General features: G+C 39.5%; 1 protein-coding gene across 12 annotated transcripts in view; it reads right to left on the bottom strand.

Moving 5' to 3' along the window:
* PLEKHA5 (pleckstrin homology domain containing A5) overlaps nucleotides 1-27,236 on the bottom strand; it is a 278,548-nt gene that overhangs the window by 24,521 nt on the left and 226,791 nt on the right. For 7 of the 12 annotated variants that reach the window (XM_070754314.1, XM_070754316.1, XM_070754315.1 and 4 more), the window contains 6 exons: nucleotides 11,415-11,477; nucleotides 10,294-10,374; nucleotides 10,020-10,169; nucleotides 4,745-4,846; nucleotides 725-839; nucleotides 452-495 (listed from right to left, as the gene is read on the bottom strand). In XM_070754314.1, the coding sequence (XP_070610415.1) occupies nucleotides 452-495; nucleotides 725-839; nucleotides 4,745-4,846; nucleotides 10,020-10,169; nucleotides 10,294-10,374; nucleotides 11,415-11,477 (555 nt within the window). Of the gene's footprint in view, nucleotides 1-451; nucleotides 496-724; nucleotides 840-4,744; nucleotides 4,847-10,019; nucleotides 10,170-10,293; nucleotides 10,375-11,414; nucleotides 11,478-26,618; nucleotides 26,739-27,236 lie in introns of all 12 variants that reach the window. The other 5 variants (XM_070754322.1, XM_070754324.1, XM_070754313.1 and 2 more) reach the window with 1 other exon arrangement.

Below are 27,236 nucleotides of genomic sequence, written 5' to 3'. Positions count from 1 at the left end.
TCTATCTATCTATCTATCTATCTATCTATCTATCTATCTATTTGATTTCTATGCCACCCTTCTCCTGGGACTCAGAGCGGCTCAGAATATGTAGAAATCTAAGTAACATTACATTAAAATCCCCTTAACTTTTAAATGAACCCCACCTATAGATATTTTATTGAATCTTAGAATTTGAGAACAATTCATCGGTGGAAGAGCTTGTCTCCAGAAATTGTGAATGCTCCAACACTGGAAGTTTTAAAGAAGATGTTGGATAACCATCTGTCTGCTGTAGGTTTTTCTGCCTATCCATGGGGTTGGATTAGAAGACCTTCAAGTTCCCTTCCAACTCTGTTGTTCTATTCTAAACTTATGAAATACTGTATACACGTAAATGGAGAAGCAGGTGCTTAAGTCTGGAAATTAAATAGCTTCTACAGAATCTCAAAAAGAAAGTAGAAAAACATACCTCGTTTTTATATTTTGGTGAAAAGGTATTTGATTGTATGACACCTATTTAAAAACAAAGCAAAATGTTTAGCTTATCATAAATAACGATTAAAAATTAAGGTTGCGGCAGCACAGATTGGCAGTGATTCAGAAATTCCATTATTTTCCTTTTTGATCATTGGAAATAAAATTGCATTTCATCAAAGAGTTATAAGTACAGCATTTATTCATTGTACAGGCTTCTTTCTCTGTTAGTCCCATAGATCTGCAGGAAGTCAATATGCTAATTTACCTGCCTCCGTGGTGCTGTTTCTTTGCTGCTTATGTTTACTCAAACCTTCCATTACATCCTGAATTCGCCAAAGCTCTTTCTGAATCTGAGCACGCTGTATCCCAGTCGACTCAGTCTGCCAGAGATAAAAGTTAGCGATGAGACACCGTGCTTTTAATGCATCCAATTATTTTCAACTAGTATCATGCACCCTTTAATGTTCTGCTCTGAGTCCACTGCCACTGATATTTTCCTGGACCTAATCAAAAAGCCTATTTTGCTGGCTTCTTTCAAGATAACCAAACTCTCAAGATAGTTACTGCTGCTTGCAATAGCTGGCACACGTAATTATGGAATAGCAAGTTCTGCGTAGTTGGAACTTCATGGCATCGGACCAGAATATCTCCGGGACCGCCTTCTGCCGCACGAATCCCAGCGACCAGTTAGGTCCCACAGAGTTGGCCTTCTCCGGGTCCCGTCGACTAAACAATGTCGTTTGGCGGGATCCAGGGGAAGAGCCTTCTCTGTGTTGGCCCCAACCCTCTGGAACCAGCTCCCCCCGGAGATTAGAACTGCCCCCACCCTCCTTGCCTTTCGTAAAGTTCTTAAAACCCATCTCTGCCGTCAGGCATGGGGGAACTGAGACATCTCCCCCGGGCCTATACAGTTTATACATGGTATGTTTGTGTGTATATTTGCTTTTAATAATGGGGTTTTTAGTGCTTTTTAAATTATTAGATTTGTTTTTACATTGTCTTTATTATTGCTGTGAGCCGCCCCGAGTCTGCGGAGAGGGGCGGCAGACAAATCTAATGAATGAATGAATGAATGAATGAATGAATAAATAAATAAACTGTGCACAACGTTTGAGATGTGCACAGCAAAGGCAGTGGTAAGTGATGCAGCTCGGGTGAAATGGCCCACAGTTGTGTTGTCTAGTGGGACTCGAGGTAAGTAATTTATGAGCCAGAAAGAAGGAGGGATAGAAACAAGTCCAGCCTTAAAACCTGAGTTGACAAGGGTGTTCTCTGGTCCTCGCACCCTACTCAGCTGGATCTTCTAGAAACATGTTTTAATGTTGGTAGATTAATTGCCATGTGCTTAATTATTTATTCTCTTTCGGGAGAAGTTGTGTTATTCAAAGTGCACCTCGGAAGGATGGAAGGCTGAGTCAACCTCGAGCCGGTGATGAGATTTGAACCGCTGACCTACAGATCTACAGTCAGCTTTGGTGGCCTGCAGTACTGTACCCTACCTGCTGCGCCACTTCGGCTCTATGCCTTTGCCTTTATCCACATTTACTGATTAGCCCATAGTTTGATAAGTCAGTGTTTCCCAACCTTGGCAACTTGAAGATATTTGGACTTCAACTCCCAGAATTCCCCAGCCAGTGAATGCTGGCTGGGGAATTCTGGGCGTTGAAGTCCAGATATCTTCAAGTTGCCAAGGTTGGGAAACACTGTGATAAGTCATGCAAAATCCCATAAATGGGGCATGACATAATATGTAATACCTGTTATCTCTCTTCTGTGAGAGACTTTAAGCAAAAGAGCCCGATAGCAACTGCTAAGCTGATTAAAAGCTCCTGGATATTCCTAAACCCAATACACTGTATGCAGGCATCTAAAATGTGAAGCTCTGTGAGTTAATTTTCAGGTAAATGTTTAAATCCCAAAGGAGAACATCTGGCTACCTACACCTGAAGAATTCCAATCAGCACAAAACATGTCATGCGGTGCCCCCTACTGACCAACGATGGAATATACACTGTGCAAAAATAGAGAATCTGCCCTTTTTAAGTATTGACCAAGATAAATGAATTCATCAACTTGCTCTAGTTTTCCACCATTTATATATAACTTGCAAATCTTTCTACTATTTTTCCTCTGAAGCCAATTATTATGGTCTCTGAAATATAATACATTAATAAATCAATATTTCTCACTGCACCCCACTGTTCGAAGGATGCTGATAATCATTATGTTCTTAGCCAACAAGACAGTTGTAGTTTGTTTACAATTCTCAACTAATATGGTTTACCATTATCAAAAACTTTATTCATTTAGCCATTAAGCTAAGGGGACACTCCTACTCTGTCTTGAAATATTAAAAATATATAAATCTAATTATTCTCATGCCTGTTTACTTACGCCACATCGTAAGTAAAACACTGCGGATAAACCCAGCAACCAATGTTTAATGTCATTCTTAGGCAAAACATTCCATAATTCAATCCTATTCACTTTGTCGGAGACATTTTTAAAGTCAACAAACGTATAACAAGCACTCTTTCTCAAACTGAGATATTTCTCAATAAAAGCAAAGATCAGTTTAACACGCTGCCTACTTGGCATAAAGCAATACAGTGTTCCCTCGATTTTCGCGGGGGATGCGTTCCGAGACCGCCCGCGAAAGTCGAATTTCCGCGAAGTAGAGATGCGGAAGTAAATACACTATTTTTAGCTATGAACAGTATCCCAAGCCTCCCCTTAACACTTTAAAACCCTAAATTACCATTTCCCATTCCCTTAGCAACCATTTAGATTATTACTCACCATGTTTATTTATTCAAGTTTATTTAAAAAAATGTTTTTTAAAGGCAGACGAAAGTTTGGTAATGACATATGACGTCATCGGGTGGGAAAAACCGTGGTATAGGGAAAAGAACCGCGAAGTATTTTTTAATTGATATTTTTGAAAAACCGCTCTAGAGGCAAATCATGCAAGTATTTTCTCATCTCCTCAATTTCATTATTATTTCAGCCCTACCATTTTCCCCAACATTCTCACGGCATTTACAATTTCCTTTTCATTATTTCTTGAATGCTATTATCTGTAGCATTAATTTCAATTCTACCCTTCAACGTATTATCATTCTGACACAAATCTCTACAATATGCCTTTCAGAATTCCCACGCGTCATTTTCATCCTGTATCATTCAACCTCTTTTATTTTTAATTCCATTCACTAAGGTAGAGCTTTTCTAATTAATCCTTCTATCGTTTTCTTTTTCAAAGCAACACTCTGCCTGTTTAAACAGCCATTCTATGAGTCTCTTCTGCAACATAATCCGTCGTGTTGAAGAAAACATCTAGCAAATACCCGCTAAGTCCAAAACAATATTTGTGATTTACATAATTACTATTTTCTCGTGGTGATTCTGAGTGGCTTACGGAAATTAATCCCCAATGCAAAACCCATCTCCTGCCAACTTCACAACAATCACTTGGTAGTCTACGGAGAGGAGCGGCATACAAATCTAATTAATAAATAAAGATAGGGACCATATCATCCTGGAGTCTCCAGAACTGCTGGCAAAAACGTGTCTTCGGGGCCTTTTGAAAGAGTGTCGAAGTGGGACCAATCTTATTTCCACAAGGACAATGCCACCACAGAGAAGGCCCCATTGGACCTCCTTAGGACACCTATGGCATGGGTGTCACTGGTGGCACACGGAGCCATATGTGCTGGCTCCAGTGTGCAGGTATGTGCCACCCAGCTGGTTTTTGGCTTGCACAGAGGCTCTGGGAGGGCATTTTTTGCTTCTAGAGAGCTTCCGGGGGGATAGGGCAGGGTGTTTTTACCCCCCACCCTGGCTTCCATTGGGCCCACCAGCTTCCAGAGGGCCTCTGGGGGTGGGGGAAGCTGTTTTCACCCTCCCCAGGCATGAATTATGGGTGTGGGCACTCGCGCATGTGTGATAGCGCACACCCACGCTCTTTCGGCACCGGAGGGAAAATAGGTTCGCCATCACTGTCCTTAGGAGAAGGGACCTGCGATGATATTATTATTATTATTATTATTATTATTATTATTATTATTATTATTATTATTATTATTATTATTAATTAGATTTGTATGCCGCCCCTCTCTGTAGACTCGGGGCGGCTATTCCCTTGCCTCCCTACTCTGTTGGAGATTTGACTGGGAAAAGAGGGTGCTTCAAATAACCTGCTCCCAGGCCATGTAGGGAGCTAACAAATGATAAAAACCTTCCTATTTTAGAATGCTATGGAACAAAGTTGACATTCTAGTCCCACCTGAACTTCGCCTGTCCGTTCCAGCTGCTCCTGCATGTGGTTCTTCGTGATAGTCACATCATATTCCAGTTTGTCGTATTCTCTCCAAGCTCTCTCGAGTTCCTGAAAACAGAAGTATATACATATATAAAAAATATCTGTATCATATTTTGGTGGCTTGCCACGAAGAATCGTACATATTTTAGAAATCCAAGGACCATACTCTGTTAAGAAGCAATGCAACATCTGATTTATCGACATTCAGATAACACTACAATGGCTACTGATTGGTTTCCGGATAGAATTCAAAGTGTTGGTTATAAAGTCCCACATGGTACAGGACCATATTATCTCCAAGACCGACTAATAAACATGTTTACTTTTACATGAAAGGACCGCCCTTTGCTTACAGCGCTGCTGCAGCGTCTTTTTTCATAAAAATAACAATGTTTATTTTTATGTGAAGACCTCCCTTTGAAGGAGCTGGGGAATCCCTCCCACAAAGAGAATCTGGGGGTGGAGCCTTGACGTCACCGGCAGGTTGCTAGGGACGCCAAGGTGATTACTTCCTGGATTCCATGGAATCCAGGAAGTGATCACCTTGGCGTCCTTAGCAACCTGTCGGTATATGTGATGTCAAAGCTCCGCCCCCAGAATCTCTTGGTGGGATTCCCCGTTCAGGTTCAGGTTCAGTTCGGGTTTGGCCGAATTTGCGTAAAGTTCATCCGAACTTGCTGAACCCGAACACCATTGGGTTTGCCCATCACTAATGCTGGCATTTCAGCATTTCTGGCTAATTGAGCAACACCTTGGCATTCTCAGAGACAATCAAGGCCCAGAGGTAGCTTCACTCCATCCAAGCCCTCACCTTACAAAATCAAATACTGTGAGAAAGTGTGGATGGGTAGGTATGCAGAAGAAAAGGAACAAATGTGCAGACAGGAAAGCAGAAGGCAACATCTGGAGCAGGCTCTTCTGGAATTCAAACACATTTCTCTGCTCTTCTGGAATTCAAACACATTTCATACAGGCACTTATCTCTTGGTCTGTTATCTCCCTTAACTGTATTTCTCACATTCCTTCTCCTTCTCCACTTAACAAGATTTATTTTTCTAACAGCATGATTTCTAAAACAGCAGCCCTGACTGTTAATCAACACAGAATACTCCACCCTTCTTCCCCACTGCCAAATAAATCACTACAGTATTTATCACCTGCCAAATAAATCACTACAGTATTTAACCCATTCATCTCCTTAATATCTTCTTCCAGATACCTGTTCTCTACGTTTTTGGGCCCTTCTGAATTTAGGGTTAACCCAGGAGCGTCTGATTCTCTCTCGCTAGATCCTGAACTCATAGCCCCATCCTGTGGCTGGCCTCCAACCTGTTCTACTACCTGTAACCCCAGGTCCCCCACTAATTCATAAACACTATCTGAATCAGAGTCCTCAATATCTTCATCATCCTCCAACTGACCAGGAGTATGTACAACAACTCCCATCCATTACTTGCCATGACTAACGATTCCCTTTTCTTTAGCATGGCGTCAGTCTTAAAAAGATTTCAATGTGGATACTTCTTCTAAAAAGGTGTTTTTTCACTTGCTGCTATGATACAGTTCATTTGTCAGTGGATTTATAGCTATATTAGTTAGAACCACTGAGCTGGGGCTGACGTCTAGGGACCATATGGAGAAATCCTGACTTGTCCCGAGAGATGACAATCTATATCAATTCCAGGTGCATTACAATAATATTTCTAATCCAATCTATCCACTGTAATCATTGTCTTCCCACCTTCACTCCTCAACTGTGCAAGGCATTTAGTTGTATTCTCCTAGTGCAACCTCAACATGTATCATCTGCAGAAATAATAATCTTCGACTTGCTAATTAGGGCTTGTCCCGGACGGACTTATTTAGGTCTTCTTGAAGTCCACTATATTTTTAATACAAAAAGCCCTACAAATGCTGTGACAATGGTGCCCACAGATGGTGATGATGATGATGATGATGATGATAATAATAATAATAATAATTATTATTTATTAGATTTGTATGCTGCCCCTCTCCGAAGACTTGGGGCGGCTCACAACAATAATAAAAAACAATATTATAGCAAAAACAAATCTAATATTAAAAAAGAAGCATATAAAACCCTATCATATTTAAGGTCTCTGTGGGACCTTATCGGTCGCTGGGATTCGTTTCTGTGGGACCTTATCGGTCGCTGGGATTCGTGCGGTAGCAGGCGGTTCCGGAGGTATTCTGGTCCAATGCCATGTAGGGCTTTAAAGGTCATGACCAACACTTTGAATTGTGACCGGAAACTGATCGGCAGCCAATGCAGGCCACGGAGTGTTGTAGAAACGTGGGTGAATCTGGGAAGCCCCACGATAGCTCTCGCGGCCACATTCTGCACGATTTGAAGTTTCTGAACAGTTTTCAAAGGTAGCCCCATGTAGAGAGCGTTGCAGTAATCGAACCTCGAGTTGATGAGGACATGAGTGACTGTGAGCAGTGACTCCCTGTCCAAATAGGGCCGCAACTGGTGCACCAGGCATGTGGTAGAACATTTCATGCCCATAGAGGCCTTACCAGCCACCTGCGGAAACATCGTGTACAGCCCACAACCCATTAGATGTCCAGCTCCTCCTCGAACTTAATGGACAAACATATTTTTAATATGTCCCTCTAAATGAATCACTCGAAGTCAACAGCCGAGGTGGTGCAGTGGGTAGAGTGCAGTACTGCAGGTCATTAAAGCTGACTGCTAGATCTGCAGGTCAGCGGTTCAAATCTCATCACCGGCTCAAGGTTGACTCAGCCTTCCATCCTTCCGAGGTGGGTAAAATGAGGACCCGGATTGTGGGGGCAATAGGCTGGCTCTGTTAAAAAGTGCTATTGCTAACATGTTGTAAGCCATGAGTCTAAGGAGAAGGGCGGCATTAAAAAAAATCAAATAAATAAATGAAAAATATTTGTTTTTCCTTAATGTCCATCAATCTATCTTTCTTTCTTTCTTTCTTTCTTTCTTTCTTTCTTTCTTTCTTTCTTTCTTTATTAGATTTGTATGCCACCCCTCTCTGTAGACTCGGGGCGGCTCACAACAACAACAAAGACAATGTAAGAACAAATCTAATAATTTAAAAAACACTAAAAACCCCATTATTAAAAGCAAGCATACACACAAACATACCTATTATTCCTGAGAAAAGCACTATTTTAACTATTCTGATCTATATGGTGATACAATTATGCATATGTCATGAACTTGTCTACATTTGTGACTGCCTTCCTGAGTAAGATTAATCTCCTCTTTGCTTTTCCAGCAATTGTCCCTCTTTTTCTGTTCTTGAGTTCAAGAAAATACAAATGTCTACCATTCTCATTTCTTGACAATCATTGCGAATTTATATTACTTCATTGCGACTTCATTACCTTCATCTTAGTATCTTAGATTAACCCAGGTTTTTCATTTTCCATTTCATTTTCCTAATGAGCTACTGTAGAAATGTGCATAAGTTGGAACTGAATGTTCTGGAGAAGATATGAAATCTTCTGTTTTCCCCTCTGAGCCTTGCCAAGTGTCATTCAAATGAGGCCATTCTTCAGGCATCTCTATGGATGTAAGTTGACACTTTCAGCTGGTGAATATAATTTCAGAAATTGGTCCAGCGAAGATTCAGAAATGAACTGGGTTGGTGAGGAGAGGAATTGGAGTGAGATAGTAACAAACATCCCATAGTTCTCCAGAACATTTTGTCCAGAATCATCAATTTTTGTATATTTCACTTTCAGCAGACAAAAAGTGTTGTCTTGCATATCTCTTCCAATATTACCATTTTTCTAAAACTGTTGCCATCTAAATTAACCATAAATGATGACAAAACACATTATTGTTTCGTTCCCTTTCCTGCACTGAATCTCTTTGTTTCCTCAAATTTGGTTCTTACAGTAGCTTCTTGTTTATTCTGAACTTTGCTCAAAAGAATAATCAAGTAGCTCGGCATGCCTATTAGCTTTAATGTGTTCCACATTTTGGCTACCTGATCAAAGTCTTCCTTTAGACAATGGAGCAGGGGCAAACCTCCTTAAATTATTTTTGCTCTCTTCATTATCATTAGCTATGTAACCTTAGACAACCCTGCCTTTTCTCAAAATTGTCTTCAATGAAGCTTCTGTGTTTCCTCTCTCCCCAAAGCGCAGATGACAGAACAAGGCTAGGGCTAATCTTTGGCAGTAGGACTCTAACAGATATTGTACTGTTACAAGATATTGTACGTTACAGATATTGTACCACCAATGCTAAACAGGAACTAGTGCAAATAGAAACATAGAAACATACAAGACTGACGGCAGAAAAAGACCTCATGGTCCATCTAGTCTGCCCTTATATTATTTCCTGTATTTCATCTTAAGATGGATATATGTTTATCCCAGGCATGATTTTTGGCTCATGTGGAGCTTGGGGAGGGTGTTTTTGGCCTCTGGAGGGCCTCTGGGAAGTGGGGTGGCCATTTCCACCCTCCCCAGGCTCCAGGGAAACCTCTGAAGTCTGGGGATGGCATTCATTCACTCCACTGTGGCAAAATAATTTCCATCCAGACTTTCTAAATCTGCTGCAGATTTGGCATAAGAACATAAGAAGAGCCCTGCTGAATCAGGCCAAAGCCATCGAGTCCAGCATTCTGTGTCACACAGTGGCCCACCAATTGTCCATGGGGATCTTGAGCAGAAAGAGAAGGCAAAACCCTCCCTTTCCCTTGATCCCCAACAAATGGTACTCAAGGGAACCCTGCCTGCCTCAACCAACATAGAGGCAGCACATGGACATCCGTTTCAATTACACTGAAACACTTGGCATCCATGAATCTGTCTAATCCTGCCTTGAAGCTATCAAGGCTGACAGCTGTCACGAACTCTTCTGGAAGTGAATTCCATCAACCAAGGACCCTCTGGGTGAAGAAATATTTCCCTTTATTTGTCCTCGCTTTCTTACCTATGAGCTTTAGGGAGTGCCCCCTCGTCCTAGTATTGTGTGATAGAGAAAATATTTTTCCTCTATCCACCTTTTCTATCCCGTGCATGATTTTATACACTTCGATCAAGTCACCCCTTAAACGCCATCTTTCAAGGCTGAAGAGACCAAGGCGTTGCAACCTGGCTTCACAAGGGAGGTGCTCTTGGCAAATCCATGTAGTAAGAAAAAACACGTAGACAATGCTACAATAGAGAGACCATCGCTAAACACCCCAGTGAGTTTTACTAAGGGAAAATAATTATATTTTCTTACCGCCGTAGCCCGAGACACTTCTCGACAAGTGCTAAGCAGGCCGTTCTGTAAATCATCCCTCTGCAAGATGACATTTTGTATGGCAGCTGGGTTTTCCGCATTCATTTGTATCTCTTGGCTGGCCGATAGCAGAGCTTGCTCAAGCGTGTACTGCGGTAATAAAAAGAATAATTTTTTTAATGTTCTGCATCATTGGATGCGTCACTTATCAATGTTCTGATAACAAAGCGTGCAAAATAACACAAATCTGGAATAATAAATACAATTATCCTACTTTTTCCTTGTGCAGCTGCTGAAGCTTCTCTTCCAGGGCCTGCACGACTTTATCTTGTTCGCATAACCGGCTGAGCTTAGTCTAGGGCAGAAGAAGAACAGTTGTGGATCATTCGTGCCACTAGCGGCTTTGAAATACTGACTATTGATATATAGACTTTATCTATCTATCTATCTATCTATCTATCTATCTATCTATCTATCTATCTATCTATCTATCTATCTATCTATCTATCAGAGTTGTATGCCGCCCCTCTCCGCAGACTCGGGGCGGCTCACAGCAATAATAATACAATGTAAACAAATCTAATATTTAAGTTAATTTAAAACCCCAATTTAGAAACCAATCCATACTAGCATACCATACATAAATTTTATAAGCCTAAGGGGGAGGGAAAGTATCAATTCCCCCATGCCTGACGACAGAGGTGGGTTTTAAGGAGCTTACGAAAGGCTAGGAGGGTGGGGGCAACTCTGATATCTGGGGGGAGTTGGTTCCAAAGGGTCGGGGCCGCCACAGAGAAGGCTCTTCCCCTGGGTCCCGCCAAACGACGTTGTTTAGTTGACGGAACCCGGAGAAGGCCAACTCTGTGGGACCTAACTGGTCGCTGGGATTCTGTGTGCAGAGACAGGGGAAAATGTCCAACAGCAGAGCCTCACTTTTCAATTCAAAGTCACACATTTGGCTGGAAACAGAAGTTCAAACATCTTAGAAACATAGAAACAAAGAAGATTAATGGCAGAAAAAGACCTCATGGTCCATCTAGTCTGCCTTTACACTATTCCCTGTATTTTATCTTAGGATGGATCTATGTTTATCCCAGGCATGTTTAAATTCAGTTCCTGTGGATTTACCAAGCACGTCTGCTGGAGGTTTGTTCCAAGGATCTACTACTCTTTCAGTAAAATAATATTTTCTCATGTTGCTTCTGACCTATGTGGTCTATCTTAGATACCTACAGAAGATATTTACATTTTTCCTAATGGTTCAAATTTATCTCAAAGTATAACTCAACCCTGTTGCAAAAAGCTAGAAAGAGTTATTACGTCGTTCACATACAAACACAGCAGTTTAATTCTTTTTTTAAAAAAATCAATATTCAGACAGCTAACAGTACTTACATCAATATCCAGTTCTTCTGATCTGTATTTGTACAGAGTAGACCTACTTTCATCTTGCGTTAGCTATAATAAGGAAAAACACCGCCATCAGACCACTTCACTAAAATCAAGCCAAACTATGCATTCCAAAGCGAACGTTTAATTAAGCATACATTACTTTGGTTCAAAATGTTAAGCACTTAATATGCCTTAATCAACACACACTATGTAAATTCGCTCCTAATGGATGCCAAATTTAGATTGGTCAGAAAGGAGAACAGTTTTTATTCTTGCTGGAAAGCTTTCCCAAAGATGAAAATGGAATGGCATGTTAGCTGTGAGTTTCAGATAATTATGATAAAATAATGTAAATTTAATTTTGTTCGCCATTCAAATATATAAGAACGCCCCATGAAGCAAATGTACATAAATCAGTGCTATTAAGGATAGCAAAGAGTAAATTCTGCATGTGAACATTCAAAATACGAAGCTCCATCCTGCCTTTATTTTACCATTCAGGAAAGCTCCGTATAATTCTCACTTGAGATGTATAGAAGAGGTTATTCTCAGTTATGTCTTACAATAATGAAAAACAGAAATACAATTGCCTGTAGATAGGGCCTACTACGTCAAGGGTTTTTTAAAAAAAATGCTTCTTACACAACAGTGTGTAAAAAAATATTTGTCTGTCTTGAGAGGGGAGATGCAGCAATAGTTCGAAATGTAAAAACACTGGAGGAACGTAAGACATATTGAGAAGAGTTCACTGCTACACGGGGACAAAACAGCCCATTCTAGATAAATAGATACAGACTGGGACTTTCTAAAAACAGCAGGAATGTTGGTTACACGAGATTTCCCAGCTTTGTTTTGCTCTAAACCACTGTTCTGATACTTCCTTCCCCAAGGGATATAAACTTCTAAATGAATGGCAGTTAGTGCAATGAACTGTAGCGGGAAAGAAATTGTTAATGCCAGGGGTGTCAAAGTCGTGGCCCACGGGCTGGATGTGTCATGTGCTGGCCACGCCCACACCCGGTTAATCACAGCGGGGAAAATCGTGATAGGTCATGTGACGATGCCGTGATGACACGAGTTTGACACCCCTTATATTCATTCTCACATCTACATATTAAGCCTGCTGATTAGCAAGATACTTTGAAAAAAATTATTTAGAGGATAACTCTATGGAATGCCATTGGTTGCGGCAAAATCTTGTGAGCAAACCCACAACTTTTGCATGAATAAATGGCCCAAATACAGATGTAATGCCCTTATGTGATTGTGAACACTTCCCCATTCCCTACCACTCTTTTACCATGATCTAGTGCTAGTAAAATTGATTTTATAATTAAAATTAATTTTATAATTAAAAGGATCGTCAGAGTTTTAAACAAATGCTTTAAAATATATTTGCAAGTCTGGGTGAATCGAGACACAACTTTATGATCAGGAGAGGGGAGGAAGGGAAAGAAAAAAAATATCTCAAACACATATGCCTAATTGTTAACATCTGTAGTGAGGCCATCACAATAAACACTTTACCAAAATTCTGAATCCTTCACAACATTATTTAAATATCAAAATATCAATTACCCTCCTTGCTTTCATATTCATGCACAGTATTTTTGTGTATGCAATTAGATTAGAATCCTAACCTCATTGTGTTTAAAACAATGAAACTGGAAAGACAAAATGAGGCAAGGATTTAGCAATTCAAATATTTCAATCACAGAACAAATCTGCCAGAAGTTTTTAAGTGTTTCATTTCAAGGCATCTATCCTCATGCAAATGCATTTGGTGACAATCGGAGAGAATGCACTGTGTATTAAAGCCATATAAATAACTTTGCTTTGAAATGCACATTTAATGAAATGAACACTGGAAGATGAAAAAGCCACAGCACCTTTAAATTCAGAAAGATTATATATTTTAATTTGGTGTGATGCTCAGTACCTTGTTTTACAAACCCACTTGAATATATTCTACACAATTCACCTTGATAGGAGAAAGAATTGAAGAATGGAAATATATATATATATTTAATGATAAAACAGATATGCTCAAATATGGTTGATGTAAATCTGGCCAAGCTATCAAAGGAGAAAGATATGAATCAATCTGCAGAAATTATAGGATGAAATATATGTCCAGAATGTTACTTTTAATAAAGTTATAGACAATTCTGAATCTTAACTACCTATTTTTTTTTAATATACTAAAGCTGAAGCGAAATGCACTGATAATTGCCTAAATTTCTTGGAACAATATAATCTATCTAATTAACACTCTGTGCTTCTTAAATTAATGCCAATTATCAACAGCACATTCTACCAATCTCACACTTTCAGGAATGCAATTTTAGAAGGAATAATGATTCTTAGGTAACATTTGTCCATAATGTAATAACATGCCACACTTTAATGACAGTGAAGTTCACATACTGTCTGTTTTCAAACAAACAATCATTTTCAGGTAGTTCTTATCTTTAAGCTACACAGTTGATACTACTTTGAATGGAAGCACACAGGTAACAATTATACTTTAAATTCAGTTATAGGGATGGGATCCGAGGGAATTTCTATTAGCTCCAGAGTAAATCCAGAGAAAACAAAAAAATAACAGTATCCTCAGTATTTCTCAGTAGCTTGAAAATTATATTCTAAGGTATAGTGCTATCGGAGTTCTTCATTTTGAAAACTGCCAATGGTAAAATAATATTTCATGAAATGACAGCTTGTCCACCATATCTTCTGATATCTCTCACATGTTGACAAATGTTGTAAACATTAAAGTACCCCCAAAATAAGGTTAGCATAAGATGGAAATAACTTTCCAAATGGAAAACACCAAATTCACACTATTAATTTCACAAACAACAAGGCACTTCCCATAACGACTGCTTGGAAAGCGTATCCCGTGCAAGGGTGTCAAACTGGCGGTCTATGGGCCGGATGCCTCACACGCAGGCCACGCCTACCCCAGCTCCGCAAAGGGAAAACGTCATAGGTCACATGACAGCAACGTGACACGGCGAGTTTGAAACATCCCCCCCCCCCCCCGATCTATGGGTTCTAGGTCAGCTGAGGGCAACTGGCTATTATGCTTCTACCAATTTCCTAAATTTGGAAACAGATGTGTGAGCAGGGCATCGACATCACCAAGCTCACCCTCATGCTGGGGCTTCCATGCATTATGCACATCCACCATATGGTAAGCTTCTGCCTGTCGCCAAATGTAAAAACAAACCATTCGTCTTTAAAAATAAGTCATTCGTCTTTTGTAGCCTATCGTAAAATTGTTGGCAAACAGCATGCGATGCAACTCAAAGTAGATCACAAGCAGACATCACTCATGAGATCACAAGCAGAGATTTAAAAATCTGTGTCAACCACTTGGCTCAATCTCTTAACAGCCACAGAGAGCTGTGGGCATCCATGGAGGAGGAGCTGTGGGGAGAGGCCAGTTATGAAATGTGTGTTGTGCCATCTTCATGGAAACTCTTCCGACTTATATCCTTGCATATCCCGAAGCATGTATAAAAGAGCAGTGCTTAAATCATGACATGAGGCTCATTTTGCCATCTTGTTATCATCTTGGCTAGCGGCAAAAGCCTAGGCAGAGAATAATGGCTTCTGAAGCGTAAGAGTTGCATTTAGGAGTAAAAATTAGGAAGGGGTCATGCAAAGGAATTGCTCAGAATATGAATTTTGGGGTGCTAACTTTTCTGGCATAAATACTGTTCTGATCTCCGGCTAAGGCCACTGTTAATTGGAATAAGGATTGCTAAATGAATATATTTGTAAAACAAAACATCATCTTTATTTTTCTTTCCTCTGTTCCACACTGAATCAGCTCAGCACGCAGCACTCTCTTATCTTAAACTTCGGTAGGCAAGGCAACATCAAAATCATCAAAGCATTCCACAAGTCATTCTAAGTTTTATGGCTAGTCAGAGTTAGCCCAGGGTAATAGAAACTGCAATTAAAAGCACGCAAGGCAAAGCTTACTTTTGGAGCGGCTTGAAGAAACCTCCATATTTCTTAATAGCAGATTGACAACTCAACCTTTCTCTTCCGCTGACACCTGGACGTGACGAATTAATTAATTAATTAACCAACCCGTTCCTCTCCTTAATATTTCTTCTCTGACACTTGCTCTCTTCGCCTCTGCAAGCGTCTGAAATAAGGATTTACCTATCTAGTATCTGTTTCTCCTTCACTTGAATCTGAACTCATAGAAACGTCCTGCGGTTGGTCTCCTCCTTCTTCTGCCTGTAAATCAGGCCCTACCACTAATTCATAAACACTTTCCGAATCAGAATCTGAAAAATCCCCAAACTGAACAGGAGTATACACAACTTGCTCATTTCAAAGATCAATTCACTCCCCTTTTCTTTATATATCCTTGCAGGGAATTTAAGTATTTTTAGCTCCTTGAACTATGGGAATATTTCTGACCTTAAAGGAAATCATTCAGTGCAAGCTATTTAATAAAACCTGCAAATATATTTTCCCCACCCCCCCATTACCATCTGGATATTCTGAATTAAATATTTACAATCAATAAAGATGGTGTGTTGAAAGCCACCCGGACTGTAGAATAAAGGAGATGAGCTTGACAGAGTTAAGCCATCTCTGTTGTCAGGGTGTAAAACATACTTTAAGTTCACAACAGACAGACAACTGTTCAGTAAAAGCCTAGATACTTTCCTAATTCACTGAACTAAAAAAAGGAGGGGATTTATAACCCAATCAAACCAGCAAGATTCTGATATTATAGCCACTCTCAATATAAAACTCCCATGGAGTTGATTTCTAGTTGTATAACTGACACCAACAAGTGGCATTTAGCTGACCTGAGATGATCTCAAAAAGCTAAGCAAGATTAAGACCTCATTGGTACTTGGATCAGAATCCACCAAGAAATTCTATAATCATAAACTACATTGGGAAGATGGGGGGAAAACATCTCACCCAAAGCCTCCAAGAAGGAAATGGCTGTCTAGATGCCAAAAAACCCAGCATGGATGTATTCATATAACCACCAGGAGGTCAAGTTCCACTCCAGACAGCTGTGACCCATGCCTTCAACCTTGGCAGGAGGAGGTATGAGAAGGATCATGCCAAACATAGCAGATTAAACCTTGGAAGCAACTATTTGCAGCTGTACATTCAATTCAGTTCGCTTGCACATGCTAAAGATCCCCATGGGGCGCTCTTTCCTCAAAACCCTAATTGTAAGACAGTCAGCTACAAAACGATTCGGTGAAGGACAAATCAATACTTCCAGCTTGGGAAAAAAAGTGAAACTAGAATCTGGGTTTAAGTAAAGGGAAAGGTAACAATGACGAATCTGTGCTTTCTTCATATTCTTTCCATTTTCAAATATTACACCTTCCTAAGAATTTTATTTTGCACATTTGGCTGTTTAATCGTTAGCAAATTGTCTAGTCTCAGAAAAGTTTAAGAAAGTGAAGCTAAGATGTTTATTCATTGTAATATTGCACATTATGCATTGTTGGGGTTAGCTCTGGCCCAGCTCCTGCCCCAAGGACTGTGGATGCGGGGGAGATATCCACATGCTGCAGGCCTGTTTTGCCCCCGGTGGAATCTGCTGATGAAGGCTCCTCTGACCAAGAAGACATGAGTGACAGGGAGGAGGAGAGTGTGGCAGACAGCTCAGAAGGAGATCAATTATCTAGCTCCTCCTTGGATTCAGAACAAGAGTTAATGATACAGCCACGCATGCATAGGCAACAACAACTGAGAGATTATTATCAAAGAAAATGAGGCCACCTGTGGTTGGGTGGGACTGTGGTAATTAGTGAGGCTGCTATAAATAGCAGCCTGTGGGTTTGGCCATTGTGGAGGATTATCTGATCGTTGTGTTTCGTGACTGCTTTACTGACTTTGACTTTTTGTGTGTTGCTTTTTCCCCGCTTTGAAACTAAACCAGGGCAAAGTGTGTTTCACTTTGTGAAAGAAAAAGGACTGTGAATTGCCTCACAGCTGCAAGCTAAGTACCACAGAACTGATAAGGGACTTGTACAAATTACCAGTTTGGTTGGAGACGAGTGCTCTTTGCTATCCCAAAAGAGGGCTTGGTTTAAGTGAATTTTCATTATAAAGAACATTGTTTTGAATTTTCAAACGTGTGTGTGTCTGAAATTTGTACCTGTGAATTTTAGGTTCTACCAGAGGACCCGACAGAACATACATTAGCTTTTTTTTTATAAAAAAAATAACATGGTAATTCTCAACGAGAAGGAGTGTTTACTTAAAATCTAACAAAGCGCACAACATTTGAGCAAAATTTCAATAGCGAAATGGTTGTTCATAAAGAGAACACCACAGTCCCTGAAATTATGGAATCTTGGCAACCACTAAGTGTTCTGATTCAGGCTAGTCAGATAATAATTGAAATAAATTGTTTCGCAGACAGCTTGATTTCAAACTGTAACACTTCTATTTATTTCTGCTATTTCTTAGTACAATCAGCGTCTGTGACGCAGCAAAAATTACTTTCGTTTTTCCCCGTGATAAGTTAGGCGATTTATCTAAAGAATTGCTTCACTGGCTTGTAGGAATAATTCTGTAATTAATAGGCTAGTCTGTGCTGGGTAAACAAGTAATAAAACAGGTCGTAAATCACACGATAATAGCTTACGTGTCAGAGCTTAAGTGAAAGCATCCATGTTGGCTGGTGTCAGAATTGACACAAGCAGAAACTGCTTCGTCCAATCCCGGATGTGAGGCAATTAATTAATTAATTACTCACGCTCTAAAATGCAACTCAAAACCTCCTCCCACTCATCTCTTCTGATCTTTTTTGCTGCCTTCTGAACTTTGGGTCAATCCATCTCGAGTCCTGACAGCTACTATCTGAAGAACCATCTCTATGCATACTTTCACATGAAACCTGTTCCCCCATTTCAAGTTTTTCCTTGCTAAAATTCTCTTCTGCTTCGAGATCAGGTAAATTGACAGGTTCTAATTCATCCTCTCCCTCTGAATATGAGCATTCCATAGGCTGACAGGGAGTAAATAGGGTAGATTTATTTAGGACCCAAGAAACACATCTGGTAGAGCCGGATTTATCTATCACAATTATAGGGTCAAGAATTGCATCTACCCAAGCTCTCTTTTATTCAGCTACTAAAGAAAATTGAATGTTCTCCATTTATCAATGATCTTCCATGTTGGTCCAAACTCAGATTATGAGTCAATTTGAGTTTGGAATTTGGGAATCCCTGAGATATTTTTTTTTTAAAAAAGACTATGTGTAAAAAGGAAACACCATCCCGATTACCGATCAATTTATTTGGCATTCTGTAAAATATAGGATGCTATAAGTTCAAATGATTATTCCAATGATTTTTTTTCTAACAAGTATGTTGATGTTATATTTCCATTCAGCATATTTCCTCTCTTAATAATCATGACTCAGGACTGACTTTGTTTGCTGTGACTTTCTGAACATAGTGCTCTTAAGGAGCTATATTCCCCAGATCAAAAAGATTTTGATCCTTTTTTTTAACTCCCAAGAGCGACAACAAAACGAGCAAGAGAAGGAATGCACGCAATTGTCCAGGAACCTACAACATTTAGTTAATTTTTCTTCCCCCCTCGAACAAAAACTTGCCAGAAAATGACAACACAGCTGGCATGCTTTTGCATTAAACCAAGATTAATTCCTTCAAAGGCAAAAGAAAGAAAGAAAGGGGGGGGGGGGGAAAGGAGATTGCATAGATCCATGCTAGGACAAATGTCGGAAGCAGAATATATGGGATTCACCTACGAAAAGCAGTCATTTGTTAAATATTCTGGAAAAAGGGGGGTGGGTGGGAGGTTATCCAAAGGGTGGGGGGGACACTCAATAGTCAAGGACAAGTACGTTCAGCAAAGCCATGCTAGTGATACCGCAACATTGTAGGAAGCATGGATGACTTGTGGTTTTCCGAAAACAAAAACAAGGGGAGGAACACCGATGTTATGGATAAACTGGGAGGGAACAACCAAAAACTGTCACTGAGGAAAAGTTTTGCAATGAGAAAAAGCAATTTCATTCACTATCCAAGACCTTACTTGATGGTATAGTTGTGGTCTTAGCGCCGAGTTCTCAATCATAGTGTGAACCAAGATGATTAAAGGTTCATTCTCTTTCATCTATTTCAAATCGGGAGGAGCATACAGCAAACATCAGTTTACAGCACAGCTAGATTTGAAAGACGACACTGTAAATATAGCCTCTACTTTCATGGTTTTCCATTAGTGCATCAGTTTATATAATTCCTCCCACGATTAGTAAACTTGTACATTCCCAAAGAGCTCGTTTAAACTAAACTGGAAAAAAGAAAATATCTAAGAATTTAAAACTAGATTGGTGTACATTCCGTATTAGATTAAAGCAATAAATATCATGAATAAGATTCTGGAAAGCTTCTCGAAGACAGAACATAATTAATTGAGATGAATAAGGTGCTATTTTCATTACTCTGTTTACATATACTCAGTTTACAAAGATTAAGACATATAGTAGAGTATAGGATTTAAAAAAGTTGTGCAATATATAAAGAGCCATTCTGGGCAAAATAAGAGGTTTTGGGAGCCAATCTTTTAAAATCTAAGGTAGCAACGGTGTACCAACTTGGAGATTGAATGAGTTCACTCAATTTTTTATCTGTTAAAGTGACTTTCGCCTCCCAATCCCTTAGTAGGGCCAAATTTAGAACTAAGATAAGTCATGTATGAAATATGATTAGCAAGAATTTTGGTTATATTATTATTCTAAAGCGTGAACTGTAAGCTTTTTTTTTTTGAATGCCAATTTAATTTTCATATACATTTCCTGACCTTCAATATAACAAGATAAATATGGACAGTTTTTCTGAAAATAGTTAATGTATTTACATAGCTTCTACCTCAATCTTCTGCCATGATAACTGATGACTATTTCATAGTATTTATATTAGCTGCTTTGTAAGCCGTGTTTGCTTATTACTGCATTGATCAGTAATAAAGTTTTAGAAGTCGCAAGACTGAACAGAAAATTCTGAATACTTTCAATTCATTTATTGGGCTTTCTAGTTCTATTGAAAAAAAAAGGATAAGTGCTCTTGAAATAGTTTTTAAAAATTTAGTTCAACTAAAACATGGTGCATCCATTTTAATACCATTCAAGGAAACGCACCAATATACACATACAATTTTAGATTATATGTGTCCCTTTGTACAGAATCCACTGATCTATTTACTTAGGAAAAAGATGAACACAACTTGGCACTGCAATATGAAAACCGAGGAAATAAAATGAGAGGTGGGAACTGTTAATAGAATTGCAATAGCTGTATAAGAGGTCAGTGTCAAACTACGGTACATTTTCTATGTGTATGCGAGAAGGCAGCTTGCTTAACCAAGAGCTGGTTTTTTTTTTTTAATTGCAGAAATTTCCCCCCATTCTAACGATCTCTTCGAACATCATAAAAAAGGGGGGCTATTATTTAATGCAACAGGTTTTCCACATCAACATTTAACAGAATCAATTATATATCTTTCCCAAATACAAATAATGTTGCACGTTTCCTTAGGTGCCAATATTTTATTAATGCCAATGATTTTGTGGCTGTTGTTAGTTTAAGGGAAGATAGATTGCCTTTCAGAGATTTAATTCATGTCTGTCAGTTGCAAATGTTCTACTGCACATAACAAATGGTAATGTATGAAGCAAGGACAAAAAACATTGGTATTTTTTTTTTATCTCAGAGAACAGTAAGTTAGCAGTTTTTTAATTTCTTTTTTTCATTTTTCCAATTTACATATATTGGTTTAGCAATTTCAACCCATTTGCTTAATAAAAGTTTACTGGGAATGTTTGAATTAATGTAACACCAGCTCTCAGCTGTCAAAGCTAGCACTGCTTTTAATTCAGAAATAGACAGAAAGTATGAAATGTCTGTTCAGGAGGTCTAGGACATCTCGTTGCAAGACAATTCTCCGCAGGACAATTCCACCTTATATTAATTGTTTAGAAACAAAGAAACATAGAAGATTGACGGCAGAAAAAGACCTCATGGTCCATCTAGACTGCCCTTATACAGTAGTACCTCTAGATACGAGTTTAATTCGTTCCAGAAGGGAGCTTGTATGTCGAACAACTCGTATCTGGAACAAATGGCTTTAGACTTTGTTTTTCCCCTCCGAGATAACCAGAAGCAAGGATTCTTGCGCCACCTAGTGGACGCTCGGCTCGTATCCTGAATTTGAGCTCGGGTCTCGAAAAGAAATTTCTCTCCCCTTGTGGCTCGTATCTTGGAATACTCGCATGTGGAGCAGCTCGTATCTAGAGGTACTACTGTACTATTTCCTCTATTTAGTATTCAGGTACTTTTAGTAATTTAGTAATTCAGGTACTTTTATTAGTGATCATGTTTTTGACCAAATTAGTGTTAACTCTTCCTGAATTGACTTTATTTTATTATTATTGGCCATGGCTCCGGTCCAAATTAATTTAACTTTTGTACTTGTTGAATTGTCCCACTGTGAGTTCTCCGGTTCTGTATTACAGATAATAGCAGAGCCAATACCCATGGAAGAAAATATCTGTAGCTCAGGGTTGAACTGTGGGGTCCTTGGGGCACCCCAAATTGGGTGCCTTTCTTGCAGACCCGAAGGTGCTTTTTCAAGAGGCAAATGGACTTTCTTGTTTCCCTCTGAAGACGTTTCGCTTCTCATCCAAGAAGTGAAACGTCTTCAAAGCAAAACAGGAAAGTCCAGCTGCCTTTTGAAAAAAGGATCTTTGGGACAACTATGACCTGAATGACTGAGAATCTCCATAGACATTTTCTTGCAGAGGTTTCATTATTAAAATTACCGTATTTTTCGGAGTATAAGACACACGTTTTTCCTCCCTAAAAGAGGCTGAAAGTTCAGGTGGGTCTAATACTCGGAATGTAGCCTTTTTCGAAGCTTTTTTCCCCATCAGCCCTAACTAGGTGCTAATGATCTCCCCAGTTCTTACCTTGCAGGTTCTTTCATTGTTACTCTTTGCAAAGAATATTTTCCAAGCCCTAAGTCTTTCCAGGATTTTTTTCATTGCTCTAACTTGCTACAAATGTTTTTTTCCAGCCCTAACCAGGTGCTAATGATGTTCCCAGCTCTTACCAGCTTGCAAACTCTTTCATTGTTACTCTTTGCAAAGAATGTTTTCCAAGCCCTAAGTCTTTCCAGGATTTTTTTCATTGCTCTAACTTGCTACAAATGTTTTTTTCCAGCCCTAACCAGGTGCTAATGATGTTCCCAGCTCTTACCAGCTTGCAAACTCTTTCATTGTTACTCTTTGCAAAGAATGTTTTCCAAGCCCTAAGTCTTTCCAGGATTTTTTTCATCGCTCTAACTTGCTACAAATGTTTTTTTCCAGCCCTAACCAGGTGCTAATGATGTTCCCAGCTCTTACCAGCTTGCAAACTCTTTCATTGTTACTCTTTGCAAAGAATGTTTTCCAAACCCTAAGTCTTTGTAAGGTTTTTTTCATTGCTGTACTTGCTCTGAATGTTTCTTTCTATCTCTAACCACGTGCTAATGATTTTCCCAGTTCTAACTCGCTTGCAAGTTCTTTCATTGTTACTCTCTCCGAATAAGGTTTTTTTAAAAGCCCTAACCAGGGGATAAAATAATGTACTGAAGCTGACCAGACTAAGGATGCTAGCCAGATCTGGTAAGCAGATTTTTTTCCCTATTTTCCTCTCCCCAAACTAAGGTGCGTCTTATACTCCGGTGCGTCTTATACTCCGAAAAATACAGTAGGTAACATCATTGGTGCTAGAAGTAATGAAATCTCTGCAGGAAAAAAATCAAGCTCAGTGAGAACCAAGGAACCAGCAGAGCAAAAGCTTGTGTGAAACTGTAGCAAAACATCTAAAAAACCCTGCAGGATATGGTGTTTCCATGCAGCCCCTGAAGACACTGACTTAATCGCAATTCTAGTTTGCTAAAACTAGGCTGTTTCAGAGTTTCTGAGTGACCTGATCATTGACGTGCTGCTCAAAAGCAGATACGAGGGAAGAATGTAAACGGATGTCTTTCAAGGGTTATTTGGAGTTATCCGTAAAACGACTCGGGATAGAGTCAGTTCTACAGCAAATGTCTGAAATGAATGTAAATACAAGACTACTGCATCTAGTTTGAACATTTTAAGCTGCCCAAAGACGAACATAAATCCAGCAACATGACTGAGATTATTGCACATTAATTGCATGCATTGAAATCCGTTTCAGTTTTCAGCATTGCTATGATATACCCAGCCTGTCAAAATTTTGCAGACAACTGAAAATCCTGGGTTAGCCATACATGTAGCCACCTTTATAAAACCTCTTTTAAATGAAGCAGGGATTCCCCTAAATTTCATACCGTACCTTATGAAAAATATATGTGCTTCAAAAACATATTGCGCAATAAATTGTACAATAATATGAAAAAAAGCCTGCGGGTGATATTAATAGCACTATTTAGGGAATGCTAATCTGTTTTTAGTATCCTTGAAAATGCTTGCCATGTTCTTCTGCAGATTGGAAGTTTGCAAAAATGTTTCGATTTGAATGCGTCCGAAACCCTGAGAATTTCTTGCCTGAGATGCCTCCAAAATTCTTAGATATTCTTAAGTTAATTGAGTTTCATGTTTCAAACTGTTCTAATAGAAACAGTATGAACATTGACTGCACGTCATAGCAGACCAACCTTTACGTTTTGAGTAAAAAAATTATAAAACAAAGATATTTTAATTTTTATTTATTTATTAATCAGATTTATATGCTGTCCCTCTCCAAGGATAGATTGGGTAGGTCCAGTTAATAAAAATGTTGGCTGGTAGATGGAGTATCCCATTGTGAGCTGATGTTGGCTCAACAGCACTTCAATCAAAATTTTAGCTTTATAATTGCAAAGGATAAGTAGAAATCTGGCAAGAACTCCCAAGAAAAATTAAAGATAATGGCAAGATTTTCATTTTTGTCAACTGCATTTGGTGAAGCTTGTTCTAAGTAAGGGAAAACATCTGCAATATATAAATATAATGGCACAGGCTTGTGCCCCAAGTTTTATAATGGAAGAAACAGAATTCATTATCCCTAAAATGTCTTAATTTCGCCACCAGCATTCTAGATAAGGATCACACAAATTACAGGAAGTCCTCTGGTTAAGACCATAATTGTGAGTGGTGCAGTGATTAGTGCGCCATGGGGGTGCAGTGGTTAGAGTATTGTACTGCAGGCTACATCTGCTGGCTGCCTGCAATTTGGCAGTTCTAACCTCACCAGGCTCATGGTTGGTTGACTCAGCCTTCCATCCTTCTGAGCTGGGTAAAATGAAGACCCAAATTGCTGGGGGCAATAGGCTGATTCTGTAAACTGCTTAAGGGGGACTGTAAAGTGGTATATAAGTCTAAGTGCTATTGCTAAGTGCTATACTTGGGACCAGAATTTCTACTGCTAGGCAAGGCACCACTTTTTAAGTGCGCCACATCCAATTTTATAACCTTTTTTTTTTGCTATGGTTGTTAAGTAAACCACTGCAGATACAGTAGTACCTCTAGATACGAGCTGCTTCACATGCGAGTATTCCAAGTTACGAGCTGAGACACGAGCAAAATTTCTGTTCAACACCCAAGCTCAAATTCGGGATACGAGCCGAGCGTCCACTAGGTGGCGCAAGAATTCAATTTTTTCCAGTTATCTCGGCGCAAAAAGCCAAATCTAAATGTATTCGTTCGAGATACGAATTGATCGACATACGAGCTCGGCTCTGGCACGAATTAAACTCGTATGTCGAGGTACCACTGTATTATTAGAATCATGTGATAACTAAGCAAACCTGGCTTCTCCCAACTGACTTTGCTTGTTGGGAGCCAATTGGGAAGGTTGCAAGACTCTGGGATGTTGCAATTGTTAAATGAATACATGCTGGTTACCAAATGGTAGAATTTTGATAGTGTGCCACCGGGATGCTGCAACACAATGGTAAGTATGAGAAGAACGGGTTGTAAGTCACTTTTTTCAGCACTGTTGTAACTACACTGAATGATCACTGAACTGAACTGTAACAGTCACTAAACGAATGGCTATAAGTTGAAGGTTGCCTGTAGTTAATTCAAATAGTGCATCCCAAATGATACCGTATATTTTGGGGGAATCTAGCAATAGACCAATAGGAGCAAGAGAAGTGTCTTGGCAGTTAAAATTGTGCCCCTTAACCGCTGCAGAAACTGTTTCCCACTATTTTAAAATGGTAGCAAGATTTCAGCAACTTTGCCAAAAAAAGAATCAACATATTGTTAAATATAAACATACAAAAGAGAAGCTATAAGTCCCACCTGATGGTCCAAATAAATGGCATTCCTTTGGAGATGATGAGAAAGAATCTCATTCTAGCAACCAGCATTCAGAGAGAAAGGAAGGACAAAAAGAAAGAAAGAAAGAAGGAAAGAAAGAAAGGGACAGATACGAAGAGGTGAAAAAATCGTTCAGGAAAGAAAAGGATACCACACATTTTAACTTTTAACGATTTTAAGATCATGCCTGCAGATGTCATACGTAAAACTCAGAACTGTAAAACTTGACATTGGCCTTTAGATGGATTAAGTAATATTTCATTGGCATACAGAAATTAATTTTTTTTTTAAAAACACCATACTGGTTCTTACATTAATTTTAATGAGTTGATTTAATTAGTGAGATTAAGTTAAGTATGGTTGCAATTGCTCTCAGCAAGTCATATTATCTACAAAAATTAGCTTTCAATATTAAAACAAAATGAAGGGGGAAGAAAAAACAATACATCATGTTAAATCTATTCGAACTATAAACCCTTTGATACACACGGATGTATTTCCTGCAGCTAAAAGAACCCCAATTTGTAAATTGTCGTAGGAAGGAGAAAAGAGAATGAAACACTGCGTGCCAGATTGTATTTATGGCTTCTCTAACCTGTTCTAGTTTCAGAATTGGGCGTCAATCTAGTAATTTGCATAATTTAGAGTTCACGAAAGCAAAAGGCCTTTGAATTGTTATTTTCTTCATTTGGATAGCCATGTATCTCACACCAGAACTCAAAGGGTTAATAGCAGAACACCACAGGCAACCAGAATCCACATTAGGAAATGGCGGTGGCCGGAGGCTACCGAGTTGGAATGAAGGGGAAATGGCACATGAGAAACATCGCTTCATAGCTGACCTTTGGACTGCTGGCCTCAAGTTTTAGCTGCATGAGTTGTGCTAATGTGTGTTCCCGGATACTACTCAGTTCGGCCTGCTGCCTTCTCAGCTTTATGAGCAGCAGTGTGAGCTCCTCTGGCTAAAGGAACATTGGGTAAGAAGCCAACAGTGGAAAATTAGTGCATTCTTGTCCTAGACAAAACTTTGGTTTTTACACTTGCATTCAACAACGCTAGCTAAGTACAGTGATACCTCGTCATACAAACTTTTCGAGATACAAACCCGGGGTTTAAGACTTTTTTGCTTCTTCTTACAAACTATTTTCACCTTACAAACCCACCGCCGCCACTGGGATGCCCCGCCTCCGGACTTCCGTTGCCAGCAAAGTGCCCGTTTTTGCACTGCTGGGATTCCCGTGAGGCTCCCCTCCATGGGAAACCCCACCTCCGGACTTCCGTGGTTTTGTGATGCTGCAGAGGAATCCCAGCAGGGGGGGGGGGAAGAGGAGCCTCAGTGAAATCACAGCATCACAAAAACACCGAGGTCCGGAGGTGGGGTTTTGCGATGCTGCGATTTCACTGATGCTCCCTTCACTGGGAAACCCCACCTCCGGACTTCTGTTGCCAGCGAAGCACTC

This window comes from Erythrolamprus reginae, chromosome 6, assembly GCF_031021105.1.
Source record: "Erythrolamprus reginae isolate rEryReg1 chromosome 6, rEryReg1.hap1, whole genome shotgun sequence".
In the NCBI taxonomy this organism is placed as follows: domain Eukaryota; kingdom Metazoa; phylum Chordata; class Lepidosauria; order Squamata; family Dipsadidae; genus Erythrolamprus; species Erythrolamprus reginae.
The sequence above is the reverse complement of the archived record's forward strand: the minus strand, read 5'-3'. Positions and strand labels throughout refer to the sequence as shown.